At 40.5% G+C, this 15,292-nt stretch overlaps 1 protein-coding gene across 1 annotated transcript in view; it reads right to left on the bottom strand.

Annotated features, from left to right (window-relative positions):
* The window catches only part of fbn2b (fibrillin 2b), a 77,174-nt gene extending 62,140 nt beyond the window's left edge, over positions 1-15,034 (bottom strand). Inside the window, exons 1-4 of the mRNA XM_059341674.1 lie at positions 14,939-15,034; positions 10,984-11,304; positions 1,711-1,793; positions 1,457-1,558 (exon numbers count right to left, since the gene is read on the bottom strand). Of these exons, the coding sequence (XP_059197657.1) occupies positions 1,457-1,558; positions 1,711-1,793; positions 10,984-11,150 (352 nt within the window). The 5' untranslated portion in view covers positions 11,151-11,304; positions 14,939-15,034. The remainder of the gene's footprint in view (positions 1-1,456; positions 1,559-1,710; positions 1,794-10,983; positions 11,305-14,938) is intronic.
* Positions 15,035-15,292: the final 258 nt, after the last annotated feature.

Raw genomic sequence — 15,292 nt, 5'->3', positions numbered from 1 at the left:
TGTCTGTTAATATAAGAAAATGAGTGTCTGTATATCTGTCAGTGTGTGCAGTTGTGCAAGTGAAAATGTGTGTGTTAGCGGGCTTAAAGGAATGTGAGCATGTGTAAAGGGTCTGGCAGGGGCCAGGCGTGACTGACGAGCTGACTTTGGCCGACTAAAGCAGTGAGGCTGAACACATTGCACGCTACTTAATACACACATCGACACATACTTTGCATGCTCCCAAAGTGGTGCTTAACGACAATGTTTTGTGCATGTCCGGCACATATTAACTTCATATTTAAACCCTGCACACAGTGCACTAATCTCACTAAGACAAACGTGATTTCACACACTCTGCATGTGCAGTAAAACACCTCGCTCCGCTCCAAACACACACACACACATCCTGAGTGGTCTGTAACTAAGCCCAGCAGACTGAGCTGGGGCAGCCAGACTCCCTACTTTAATCCTGACAAACCCTGTGACCTGCAGGCTGTAGAGCAGGCCTGGGACTCTATACAATAATATTACACTGGCTACAGTACTATGCTGGCTCCCGTGAGGGAAGGGTGGAACCATTACATTTGGAAAATAGGCGAGCAATTGGATGATTAGGAACTGAAACTGCTCAGTGTAACATCCAAAATCATTTCATCAGTAGTTTGGTCCACTTAGCAGGATCACACAGTGAAGCGAAGTCAGGCTTAAGGTCATTTAGAAGAATGATGGGGATACTATTTCTATACTTGTGATCTATTGGCTAATTTTAAAAACCCTTGTGTACAGTAAGAAATAGGATAAGGTGACCAACAGAACAAATGCTCTGCAGCAAAAAGCTTCAATCTGGGAACACAGTTAAAGGAAAGCCAGTCTAATCTCTTTGCAATCCTGCTGCTCCAGTTGTCTTCAGGATTCAAATATTGGACTTACATCGATGGAAAATAGAGGGATTTGTATAGAGCGAGTGCAATTAGGTCCCTCCCACACCAGAAGGGGAAAAATTCACAATTCCCATTGACTTTATATTGCACAAAGGTACCTCCTTGTCAGTTCTGTCAGCTAGCAAACAACAGAAAAATGACTCAAAGCTGCTGTGTGGTGGGATGCACCAACAACAGATTAAAGGAAGTATACTACATTTTTATAAGCTACCAAACTAAAAAACTTAAAGTCTTAAAGAAGCCTAATGTTTATTGTCACTATGTCAAACTATATTTCGATAAAGTTAAGCTCAAAAAGTTTTATGGAACTTGTGTTGCATGTCAGTCAATCAGAAAGTTATGCAAAATTATGTTTGTAAGTGCCTTTGCAAGCACAAAGCATGATTTGTTTTTGTTGTAAGTCGCTTCTGATAAAACTGTCACATGAATATATGATGTTATATTCGTCTGTTACATTGTTATGATGGAGTTTGTTTGAGAAAGTTTCAGTTGCTGTATGTGTGTGATGGGTGGCTGTAAGCACTGTTACTGACCTCCTCCTCCTGCTCCACAGCTGGAAGAAAGCTGGCCATTTGAACAGGTACACATGTTGGGTCTGGAACAGAAGCCATCGCCACAAGAGTTCCTGCAAATTGCTGGAGAGACATAGAGGAGAGGTGAGGAAAGGAGAGTGAACTTCATTGGTTCATTCATTTTCAAGTCTTTATCCCATGCCTATTTGTTATCTTCTCCTCTTCTAGGCTTTGTGGTATCATATTAAAGAGGATTTAAGGATGGAGGAACTTACGAACAATACACTGGTTCCCTCCCGGCAGAGTCTTCCAGCCTGGACAACAATATGAATGGAAGCGAGAGCCACACACATTGGGCCTGAGAGAGATACAAAAGAAAGAACAAACAAACTCACTACTCACCCAGACCTCCCAAACACATTTGACTTAAACTCCTAAACAAATAGACACAGATAAGAGTGATTTTCATGAGCTCCCCAAGACCTGCATGGCCTCAGTTTTTGAGTAAACAAAACAAACTTTGATACAAAGCCTCCCTGAGAGATGGATGGAGGTATTTTCGGAGAGGGAGGAGGAGAGGAAGGAAATGCGAGGGGCCTACAGCGTGAAGAGCAGCATTTTGTTTTTGATTCAAGGCTGAATTTAAACTCGGAAAGGACAGGATGTATAAAGTCCTCCTTTCTCGCAAATTCCATGCCTGGCTGTCCTGTTCTCTGGCAAATATCCAGCGCTGCTCCCCGCCGCCGCCCGCCCCTTTCACTCAGCTCAGATTCTTACTGGTGCAGAGCATGCAGTGACCTTTGACCCTGACCGACAGATGTAAGAGCCATCACAGCTCATGGAGCACTTGATTAGCATGACAGGTTAACCACAAAGATTTCCTCTGAGGAGATGGCTAAACCACATCTAGAGATGACTGGCCTCCGCTCACACAAACATACACACACACACACACACACACACACACACACACACACAAACAGGCAGCCGGACTGAGGTCTGCAACTGCCTCACAAACTAATGCAAAGAACACTTCGGTTTTTATCTTCCGTGAATAATTACACACCTACTTTTAACTCGGTTTATTTAGAAATGGAGTAAAAGTCCCAACATGCATCAATCCAAAAACCAAAATCCATATACTATAAAGACGTGTGCGTGAGTCAGTGTGTGCACTCAAGTGAAACACTCCAGGACGCTGCATAAAGCTGTTTAACAAGCTGAAAGGATTCCAACTGTGTGGTGGTACTAATGATATCCTTAGTGACCTTCCAAAGCGTATAATGATGGGTATATCTGTGGTCCTCTGTGTCGGTGGTTGGTTGGTTGTTTGCATTTGCCGATGGCATGACTAAGAATTGAGGGACCACAGTTTGGTACATTGGGGTAAAGCCGGATCCAGACGCTCATGGTAAAGTCATTTGCCACAGGAATCACATCTCTTCAGGCCAGACAATATCTGCCCCCAGGACATAATTTACGACTGTTTAAAGTAACGCTAGCTTACCAAATGTGCTTTAAACAAGACCAGGAAAAGTAAAGTAAGACTTAAACCAGGGATCTGTGTTCTTAAAGTTAAGAAACAGATTTAAAGAAGACTTATTCTTTAAAGATACCATATGAAATACGAGTCTTGGCCAGGATTAGCTGCAGACAGCTCTCACCTCTGACATCACAAGCAAACATGGAGGTTGTTTGGCTGAAATGGTCACACTAAAGCTTATAGATATACTAGAATATATAGTTATTCTCCCAAATGGATCCGTACACAGCATGTAACATGTTTTATTTTCGTTGCTTCTACTGCCTGTAGCACTTTTTAATGATACACTGATTAGAGAAAACTACCCACACAAAGTTGTCATTCATCTGTGCTTTTCTACACTGTGACAAGAGTGTGTGGATGTCACATTAAGTTAAATTATATTTAGTTAGCATCTGGGTAATTAGCTGAAATAGCAATGCCACAATTTATTCATCATCCCAGTTTTTGCACATTTTCTCCTGTAGGCTTATATATCCTCCTAAAATCCTGAATATAGCAATGCATAGAACTCTAAACCCACTGTGCACTTCAGATATTTTTGAATTATTGCCTTTTTATTGTGTTTACTGCCTGAATTATATTTCTTGTACTACTCTTTGTGTCTCAAAGATACCAAATGAGGAGCAGTGCTCCATATTTCGTTAAAAAATTAAAGGCTCTATATTTCCATTTCTAGTTAGCTTGCTAAATCCACCATGCTTTCATGCTACACTGATTACAGAAAAAGAGCCTCAAAGCACTACCGCTTGTAGCGTTGTCTTTCAAATAACTTTATTTATAACACCTATATGTATTGTAAAAAACGTGTGCTGTACAAGCAAGATTCTACTCTAAACAGAATCACGTTGTAAAATTGTTTGAAGTATGACCAGTGGTGGAATCTGAGGTGTACTTTACTTGAGTATTTCCATTGTATGTATTTTATACTTCTACTCCACATTTTGAGGTAAATATTCAACATAAAAATTATGATCAATTTAAAATGATTACAATTTTTCTTTATTAAACCTCATACCAGTATATTAAGCAGTTAAAATGAGCCCTATCTTTACAAAATGAAAATGCTGCTTACATTAATGCATCAATACAAATATTCTAATAATGTGTTTAGAATATATATAACAATCTGAGTGGGTCCATTCTGCATAACAAGTACTTTTACTTTTGATACTGATGCTTTTGTTTTTACTGAGGTAAGTTTTGAATGCAGGACTTTTACTTATAGTGGAGTAATTCTGCAGTGTGGATCTGAATACCTCTTCCACCACTGAGTATGACATTTGCAACTCAATAGCCTGTTTCATTAGACCTTCACTGCCTGTTAAATACCTTCATGTCTCAATTTTATATTGCATGCTTTGAAAGTCTCTGTCAAACATTCTCAACCCTGTTGACATCATCAAACTTCATCACAAGTTCACATTTATGTATTATGTTTCACGTCCAACAGACTGCAACAGAAATGTTCAGCTTTTGGTTGGATATTGGGTCTAAAACTGGAGCTAAAGTTTTTAGCCCTCATGAACATCTCAAGTTTCTCCTGCGTGAAACAAATGACCTTCCTCTCCTCCTTACCAGACGGTATCCGTAGTAACCCTGCGGCTGTCACCAGGGAGATGACAGCTGGGGTTTGAATCTCTGATGGATGGAGTGCAGAGCACACCTCCAAACACATTACCAGATGGCACAGGGACACAGAGCGACAGACAAACAGGTGGGCAAGCAGACGAGAGATATTTACGTAGGTAGAATTAGTGCTCAGACAAAGATAAAAATAAAACAGAAACAGGAGAGAAGATTCACAGAAACTGAAACGTGAGGGTCGGTTTCAGAGGGAAAGTGTGAAGAGAGTGAGCGGAATGGTGGTTAGGAGGAGGCAAGACACAGGATGGTGGGAAAGGAACAGCGGATCAGTGGGAGGGAAAGCAAAACAAGTTTATGTTGAGAAGAGGAGGAAGCGAGGAAGGAGGAGGAGTGGGGAGCGGAAAACAGAGATATGGAAACGAAGAGAGAGAGCAGCAAAAGCAAGACCCTCGGTGGGGGTTGAATTTCTGGGGCAAACACACAAACCAAAGTGAAAAAACTTGAGAAATGCACGGAGCGAGACATAAGCATTCCAACACTTAATGAGCAGTGAACCCGACTTCTTTCCCGATCTAGTTCTCTGCAAAGCGTTGAAGATTTTCCACTGTTACAGACCTAGGGGATGTCAATATATGAAGGATTATAGGGGTTTGACCCTGAGGTGCTCTAGTTTGTTATTCTTTCCCTCTCTCTCTACGTCTCTCTCTCTCTGTGTCTTTCCTCCAGGTCAATGCCTGGTCTCCTATCACAGAGCAGAGGCTTTAAAAGGATGAACTGAAGTAAAACAGAATGAAAGACAGCCATAAAAAAAGGAGTTTAAGCCCCAGGGGTTTTCCTCAATATTGAAATGTCCCACTGTTCTCAGGGCTCAATCTAAAGGAGATTAACTCTTCTGCGGCCATGTCGCCTTTGAAGTCGCCTACCGGCCCGTGGATCGCTCGTTAACTGCCATTAATAGAAATAAAAGGAAAATGGCTGCCAGCTCATCTGAGGGGAAATATGGAGAAAGAAAGCAAAAGGATACTGTAGTCTGACTTCAAAGTCAAAGGGGGAGGCAAATTTTTTTCCACCAACAAGCTGTGTTGGCCTGTGGTTTCACAATATATGACTTCGAGAACTTTGACTAATAAGATTTGTTTTTAGAGTGTTAAAGATTAGTCAATGAATGCATAGAGAAAATGTATCTAAAATAAACTATTTTATCTATTATTACTATAACTATTAAGTGAATATGCCCAACTTTCTTCTGATTTCTACTTTTACAATGTGGGAACTTGCGGATTTTTTGGATTTGGACTGTTAGTGAGGTGTATAAGTCATGAATTCTGGAAAATTCTAGAAATATTTTGCTACTTTTTTGTCAAAAGACAAAACATTTAATCAATTAATCATGAAAATAACTGGATTTGATGGGTCGATGAAAATATGAACAGTTAATTTGAGCTAATTTTTAAAATTTGTTTGTGTTTTTTGTTGTTACCTTGGGTTTTATCGAGAGTTATAAAATTAGAAAAGCAAAATCAACAAGTCATGCAGCTGTAGCCTGAGGGTTGTCTTGCCATGCAAGAATCCACAGGGGTCAAAGGTCAATGCAGTTCAGAGCAGCCGGCCTCCGCTGACCTAGAAGGAAGGGCAGGCATGGAGAATGACTACGAACAGTCTGCTTCAGACGGAGCAGAAGTTCACAGTTGCTAAGGCTCCAGGTCAGGTGTCCATGTCGGTGTATGTGTGTGTCAGTGTACTGGTCATAGGTCAAAGGTCAACTGCCTGGTATCTGACCTCCCTCAGGAAAACTCTTACGTACTGTTGCCTCTAGCAACACCTGGGCCTGTTGCTCTCCTATCAGATCTAGGAGTGGGGATGTTAAAGGGATAGTTCTGACTTTTTTGTTACTTATCTATAGTCTGTGCATTACTACAGTAGATGGCAGATGGCGCGCCTCCAGTTTTAGAGGAATTAGTACGTAGAAAATCACCTCATTACAGATGATGGTTAAGCAAATGGATATCAATAAGTGGTGGGAGATTTACTCAAAACAGTTGTAAAATGTAAAAGGTAATAGTACACTGTAAAATCCCAATCTGAAGACTAGCTCTACCCATCAGATAAATGTGTATATATATTATATTTATAATCAGTGTGATCAGTATGAAATATGGTGAAGTAAAAGTGAATGTATTAACATATGAGTAGATCTAAACTGTACTCCAGTAAATGTACTTTCCACTTCTAAGGGATGGAAAAAGAGAGTGACAAGACAAGATAGATGGGTAATCTTAGCAGTATTGTCTTGCCAAACTCACTGAATAATTTAAATATAATTTACATGAGAAACAGAGATAAAGACAAAATGAGTGAGAGATTGTTGGCAGTCACTCACAGTAAATGACTAAATCACTAAATACTTTATTGCTTTATGATGACCCTTATGATTGACAGACAACAGGAGAAACAGTTGTATAGCCCAATAACTTCAACCGTGGTGAACCACACAAACCCCAGAGAGGACATTTGTTTATTGTTGCGTTATAATGATGCGTTGTTTCACTAAAAGTAATCGTAAATCAGCTCTGTACATAAATAGGCTCCAACAACGCCTTTATGAGCGTCAATGTAAAATGTTATTTATTATGTGTATGACATTGTGGGCAGAGACGTCAAATCTGGTAAGTAAACTAATGGCTAAATCTTTTCATACAGTCTGACATTAAGTAGAAACCACTTTATATACTGACCACATGCCAATCAGCTGCTCCAGATAATCCTGTCTTTACAGCTCAGTCTTAGCCGTCACATACAGTACGCAAAAAATGCAGACACATAAAAACCTAAAATGGAACCCTAATGCACATAAAACAGAAAGGGAAACTGGCAATTGTTCACTCGTCCCAAATATAAATTCTTCTTTTTGTGGGGCTTTTTGTTCCTTCCTCTGTCCTGAAAACGCTGCAGGTTTGAGCTAAAGAGGTTTCTCCTCTGACATCCATCCTCTTTTAAATTAGGCATAAGCCAATGCAGACTGTAAATAGAGGACCCCATCCAGGCCATCGGGGTGGTATTGACATTATCCTGGAAGGGACTTGAGTGGCTGAAAGTAATTCTCTGCTTTGGGGCTGACTGTCTGCCAAGTAAGCCAGCATCCAAGGCGTCTCCCCTGAGCAGAGCTGGGCCAAGCTGGGCTAAGTTAATAAGCTGGGTGGCTGCAACAAAAAAAACCCAACTTGGCTGGATTTTTCAACTCTAACATACAAGAGATCTTATTAAACTATAAATATGCAACTGTTTTAGTTGGTAGGGCATTTGAAAACAGGAGAGAGAAATCAAAAGCAAAATCTGTCTCACACTTTCCTTCTCTCATTCTACCAGACGGTCAATCACCAATCTAGTAACGCAGGCCAGCCAGCTAGCCTCAGGTCTGATCAGATACCGCCCTTGAGTGGACTGATGCCAGGCTGCAGTGTGCGGTAGGAGCCAATAAATCAGAGTCAGTGAGCATCAGACCCAGCGCTACCAGAGACAGACCAGGGGATATGGAGTTCTAGCCAGCAAATAAACACAGCACCCCAGCCCAAGGCCAGCATAATGACCATCATTAACCCAACCTCTCTCCGTCTCCCACACAGAGAATCTGTGAAACCCATACTGAGTCACTGACAGTCCACTGTGATTGCTGCAACTCTCCGATGAAAGCATTAAAGTCTGGGTTTGCATGGATTTGTTGGGGTGAACGTGTTGTAGTGAAGTTCAACAGTTCCTTACTCACACATTTCTTGCTCACCATGTGATGTCTTCACCCTATGGCTACTGCCCAGAGGTCAGATGCAACGTGTTCACATGTAGATGACTAATTTTAACCGACCCCAGATTAACTGTGATCTTTTTCAGCCAACGACACTCAAACAGTGAATGAAAATAAAGTCAACACATTAGACTTATTTGCTTTGGCCAGCCTGCCACGGCACATGGGAGGTGATTTAAAGGTTCAAAGTAATTCAAGTGACAGTTACCAGACAACACCCAGAAATCCAATAAAAATAATCAAAACGATCTCAAACACTTTGTCAAATAACTCTTCTTTGTGGCACAGATGTTGGCCAGGAGCCCAGCGTTCAAAGAGAGCTCTTTAGACATACCCTGAGTTTCAGAGATGCTGTTTAATCTCATCACTAATTTACTTTAGTGCACAAAACTATCACTACACGAGCATTTCCTTTCTAACACGGCAGTGTTTCCAGAACTTAACAATGTAATGGAAAAAGTCTGCAGGCTTTCGTTACATGTTCTCATGAAATCACACACAACTTGATGGGAATAATATGCTATTGTGCAAGGTTTGGATTCCCGACTCTCTCCTCTGGCTGCTCACTGTCTGTTAGTCAAACTGTGAACGTGAATTATTGTCCAGTCACATCATATATTTAATGTTTTGGGTTCAACGCCAATGACCTCATCTGTGGTTCAGTGAACACTTGATGGGTCAGAGAGGATAACTGTCATGGCGGCTGTAAATAGTACAATGGACATTAGACCAAATGTTTAAGGAATTCTTCACCCCCAAAAAGATCATTTGTGTATCCATTACTTACCCATGTTACCTTGAATTCTTGAAGAAAACTTGTCAAATGTCAAATGCAGCCCCATTTTCTTCAGGTTTTCTCCCTTTTTGGATTCTTCATTCACCGTTCTCATTAGATTGGTTTTATTTGAAGCTATAAAATGGCGGTATAACGTCACGATTGACAGCTCACGATTAATGCCCATACTCCAAACAAGATCACCAGCACAAGATGGCAGCAGCCATATTGGGATATTTAGGCTTCACTTTTGTTCAGTCGAAGGAAGTGGCGTTCCATCTTTATATACAGTCAGTCTATAGTTTGAACTGAAGGTAGGTTGTGTTTCAGTCTTAACAGCAAATATTCATAAACTAGAAGATGTCACCTTTAAAATGACACCTCATAAATGCATTTTATATTTATATCAAATATAAGCTTTTGCTCAAAAAATTTGGTCTAATCCTGTATGGGCAGGTGGGTTTTGAGAGGTTAAAGGACTGCCATGCTCGCTCAAAGTCTGGTATAAAACGTATCCTTTAAAATATGTCTAAATCCAGGGGGGGATTTTCTTTATTTAACATGGAAAAATGCCTTCCATATTAACTAAAATGAGTGACAAGGCAGACAAATCTATTTCTATTACGCAGCAGGGGTCGTCACTGAATATGTTTTCAGAGAAAACACCAGTTCCAGGACTCAATGTGAGCTTTGCCCTGCACTATTAATAAGCCACACTTTATACAATTCACTGGGTTAGTTATTTCTCTCCATCTCTCTCACCATCGCTAACTATCGCTATTTCTTTTTCATCTCATCTCTCATTTCTTCACGTACGCTCTTTCTTTCATACTTTCCCTGCCCTCTGTTATTCTCTCTTTTGCTTTGTCACCTACAGCAGTGAAACAAATGCCCCTTTTCATACCCCCCTCGGGTGATACGAATACCTCATTTCCTGTGGCTTGGCACCGGGGGAACCATAAGCTTGGACAGACGGGAGTCTGATTGGAATAACTGATGCAGACACTGAAAAGGGGCTCCAACAAAACATCCTTTGTTTTTCAAGAAGTGGCTAAATATACAGTGAAAAGTCATTGCTGCACTGACATACATCCCACACCCAGTCAGTCATGATGTTTAGGTAACACAGTGAAAGAGTTGGACAGCAGGAGAGAGAAAGGATGGAGGGAGGGGATCCCTGTAGTTCATTCCACTGGATACGGCCCACATACACACACCCAAATGAACAACACCTTTAAAAACATACATTCGCATCTTCATATGTACCCACACACACCATTTTCCTGCCTCAACTTAAGACACCAGGGCCAGCGATCTCCCCGCAGCAGTCCTGAACTACTTTCTCCAGCTTAACTAATACACTCAGTGGAATTTGGGTCATGCTTTTCATTCATCATCCCCTTATGAGATGTATAGAAAGCTGCTTTTCCCTTTTCTTTCCCATGAAAATGTCAATTTGCTGTAAATACACTTGGAGATTGCAGTGTGGCAAGCAGCCTGTTAAGGTCGAACATGTGCTGTTTTTGAGAAAACAATGTGGTAGTATTCAGCAGCATAATTTGGTATAAGGCGAGCTTGGCCTTAGCCCAGAAAGCACAGCAGTTGAAAGTGAGCTGCCAGGAAAGCAGAGAGGGGAAAGTCATTTATATTTTAAACTTTCTCCAGATACAGCTACAAATGCTCTTGAGTTCTGTGTGCAAAAAAGCAAACTTTATGCAAGTTTCTCCAAGCTATCTTCTAATGAATGCTTCTACAGTATAAAAAATCAATGCCAAGAGGTCTCACGCTGCTCATTTGGGATTTGCCAAAGTGAGTGACACACACACACAGATTGTCATCCTTACCCTCTCAGAGTCTCCTGGCCCCGACGTCGAACGCGCTGCACTTCTCTCTGGTCCACAGTGCCAGTGAAGCGACTGGCTTGGTACGATCCATTTCCAGTTTCACCATAAGCGACATGGAACGCCGCAAGACATCCCAGCAGCACCTGGGCCAGCTTCCCTGATCCCATTGGTCAGTCTGACTATCCTCCTATTGAAGTATGTCCGTGTTATCGCTCACTCTTCCTGATTCTTCTTCTGGTTCACTGTATGGAACCAGGCTGAGCAGAGGGATCTAGACCTGGATCCAGATCAAAAGTCCTGGTGTGCACTCCACAATAGGGGCTGGGCAGAGGGAGAAAGAAGATAAGAGCTCAGAAACACTTTTAAACACATTGGTACTTTTCAAACTTACACTGAAGGTTAAAGTGGTTCAGCTCATCTAATCTGACACAGTGGTCCCCGGCCTTTTCTTTCTGACCCTCGCAGCCCTACTCATCAAATGTAAATAAAGTATAAACTGGATCTTTTGGTTTTCTTCTTCTTCTTCTTCTTCTTCTTATTCCTCTTCTTCTGAATTCAGTATACCGGTCCCTTCCGGTGTTTGGTGTTATCATCAAACAGGTTGGAACATTTTAAAACCGACCAAACCCTACTAGCTAACTATTTTAATGGTTAAATTATTAATTTTAGCAAGCATTAGATAACTATTACAAGTTTTTATCCATTACTGTTTACACATTAATTTTAGCTAGCATATCCAACATTACGTAACTTTACTTTAAGCTGAATAACTATTTCAACTGTTTATCCATTGAATCTTTTTAGCCAAGGCAGCTTACAGACGTCATTTCAACTGTTTCATCCGGCCAAGAAGCTCATAGCTATTGAGCTACTTAAGCTGTTTTGCCATTATTTTTAGCTAGCTGGCGATTTCTGCGGTTAATTAATTACTTTTACCTCGCTAACTACTGCAGCTGTTTATCCATTACTCAAAGCAAATGATTGGTGTCTATTCCAGCGGTTCGTTTATAACTTTTAAGGAAGGCTTGATAACCAATTGAACTATTTATTTATTACTCTTAGCTAATTATTTCAACTATTTATCCATTACTTTTCTTAATAGGTCTACAACTGACCAGAGGAACGAAACAAATTACAGGTAAACAGTACACTTAAATGTGTTTCTGAAACATTTGAGGCCCAAAATTGGCCGTGCAGGAACAGAATCTTGATACATATTTGACCAGCGCTGCCTAGTTTGACGGTTTGATCTGATTTTAGCGAGCTGCGTTTGACGTCAGTGATCTTATCAAACCTGTTGACAGCGGCTGGAAAGCAGTCTGAATGGGAAAGTGACCAGACTTATCTGCCAGAGCAAATAAAATTAAGCTCAGCAGATTAGTCTGGTTTCCAGGCTGAGTTTCAACTATTCATTTATTAATTTTAGCTAGCTAACAATTTCAGCGTCTCTTCTTACTTGGTAACTAGTTTTAATGCACTCTCAATTTGCCACACATGATTTTAATGTGTTTCGTCTGACTGATTGTAACAAATGTAGTTCTAATAAGCTAAGCTTCTCACATGCCTCTTGCAGAAGTACCTTTAGGCTAAAAGTATCCCTGGTTGGTTCGAAATCACTGATCAAACGGAACAAAACAATTTTACCCTGGCAATACAGCGAAAATCATTCTCATACATTTTCCAACCTTAAACATTTGTGAACAAGACACCGTTCAATTCTCTTGTGAAATGGTTTGCAATGGAATTGATTCAATTTTTCTGTTTGTGACATGCTTGGTGGTTATATTGAGAAAAGAGGAAACATATGAGTGGGTGGGTGAATAAAAAAGAGCATGCAAGGAAATAGGAGAGAGACACACTTAAATCCTGACTTCCAGCAATCTGTTTTCACTATACTGCACTTCAAAGCAGTCTCATAAGTGGTTTATCACTCCACAGACACCAGATACTGTATGTAGTGACTACACACTACAGAGAGAGAAGTCATAAACTGATTAGAGAGACATGCTCAGTGTCAGAGATCCAGTTATGTTGAATATTAATTGTCTAATGTTGTTAAATAGGATGAAAATAATGATTGTAAAAAATAAACCATATTCTAATCAACTGCTATGCCCTACGTCCTTTGGTCTGTGAAAACTTTGATAAAAGAAAAAAAAAGTCCAGGAGGGGAACATCTCTTTCATGTCATACATGATACAGTGTCAAGAGGTCATAAATGGACATTGCTTCAGTTTAGAAGGTCAGGAGCAAAAAAGGTTGGAAATTACAGCCGTAAATCAGAGCCTTTTGCCTAGAGGGAGCCAGAGAGAGATTTAAATAGTGAGGTGAAGATGATCAATCAACTCAAAATGTTCCCTCTCCATCACACATACCACAATTGGAGAGAAGAGTGGGGATATTTAATTGTTAGCAAAGACCAATATAAAGGCACAAAATTAAATTACTCCCATTATTGTTCATTATCTGATTTATGGAGTCTGGCTTTCCAAATCTAATTATTGTGGATTTTCTAACCCCATACATAGCTTATATAGTCTTACAAGCATGTCGTAACTGCATTAGTCTATCTCAAACTGAAAAACATTCAGAGTTCAACTGAATTGGACAGCCATGGGGTTTATTTTCTCTTCTCCACCTCATTATAGACCACAGGTTTAAGAGTCAACTGTGGGCCCCCTGGTGATATATAACCTCAGCAGACCCAACCAGCCACATTATATCTGACAAAGGAAAGAAAATAAATATGCATCTCACTGACTCAGATTAATTTGAAAGGAAGATGAGAGATAGATGAGCAGTGAGGTCACTCAAGCATGCAGAGAAAAAAGAGGGAGGAAAGTAATGGCAAGACAGGAAATAGAAAAGATGGAAATTAAGATATACTAATGTTAATATAATTGCATGTAATTATCTCATATTTCACATTTTTAAGGCAAAAACAACAAGTATTTAAATGTGCATGCCTGGCACAATAACTTTGTGGTGGCCTTTTGTAAATTATTAGGAGGACACTCCATAGATATTAAGCTTCTTGTGGTTATTCCAAAAACAAAAGATTTTTCCACTCAAACACGACAAAAAAAAAAAGTTGGCTTTAGCTGCTTGCAGCAAGTAAAGTGAATGGAGGCGGGATCAATGCCGAACAAAAGAAATGCCTGATCAATTACAGAGAAGGAGCTCTGCTGAGGACTTCTTCAAGCGTGCTGTCAAAATAACGCAGGTAAAGCATCCAGTCTGTATTATCCATTAACCAGCTTGTCGTTGGTGCGCATCATTTCCATAAAATCTGACTGACAAAATATTTCTTGCAATCGCAGAGTGATTTTAAGAAGGAAAAATCACAACTTTGCAATCCTAAATGAATAGACAGATGCACAACCAGTTAGGCTACATGTTAAGTTTCCTGAAAATGCAACACTGAGAAACACACTTCTACATTTCCATCTGCCACACATGAAAAGTTTTTGAACAGCCACTGATGCAGTTGCAAGATGACAGACAACTATTGGTTTTCACAATATTGCAGCGCTGAAACGAGCCCTGCGGGTCACCGCAACTTTATGAATGGAGAAAAACGCAACATCAGCTTCTACTCACTGAAACACACGTATTATTCCACTTTACTTGCCAGGAAAGCTTATCCCAGAGTATGAAAACTCCATCAAGGCGAGCAATCAAACTGTAAAACGTGATTTGCCTGTCGGTTTTTTTTCCATGCAGCTTCTCAAAAGCCGGTAAAAAAGTGCAAATCTACCCGCGTAGTAACAAATGCTAAACTTTTTATCCGACCTTTCTGCATCTTACTCTTATAATTTGACCCCTGTCTATCTAACAGACATGCATAAATAGATAATCCACCGTGAAACAACGGGCTTCTTAAACAATAGTCACAATCAAAGCCATTGATAACTCCATTGAACTGCAGGCAACAGATCACTAATGCACACAATACCTTGCAACAATTGGAGTGCCTTGGCGTCGAGGAGCCCACAGTCGGAATTAGAGACAGGATATGTGCCCCACAATGGAATATTGAACTATAGCCTTGTGAGAAAAAGAGAAAAGTTAGGGAAATGCCCTGTTTGGGAGAGGGGAGGGGACACAAGAGTGAGGCAGAGACAGAGAGAGAGAGGGGGTAGTAACGGACTGCAGGACAAACCCACATTCCTCAAGACTCCTAGAGTTGTTATAACAGGGGCCAAGCAGCTAAACCTTCACACTGCGGCTAACAGGGCTTCACTATCATCACTCTACAAAAAACTCTCCTTCAGGCTACCCCTCAGTGATGAGATAAGGGTCTCACCAG

The sequence above is a fragment of the Centropristis striata genome, chromosome 9, assembly GCF_030273125.1.
Source record: "Centropristis striata isolate RG_2023a ecotype Rhode Island chromosome 9, C.striata_1.0, whole genome shotgun sequence".
NCBI classification, from domain to species: domain Eukaryota; kingdom Metazoa; phylum Chordata; class Actinopteri; order Perciformes; family Serranidae; genus Centropristis; species Centropristis striata.
This window is presented reverse-complemented; position numbering and strand designations above follow the sequence as displayed.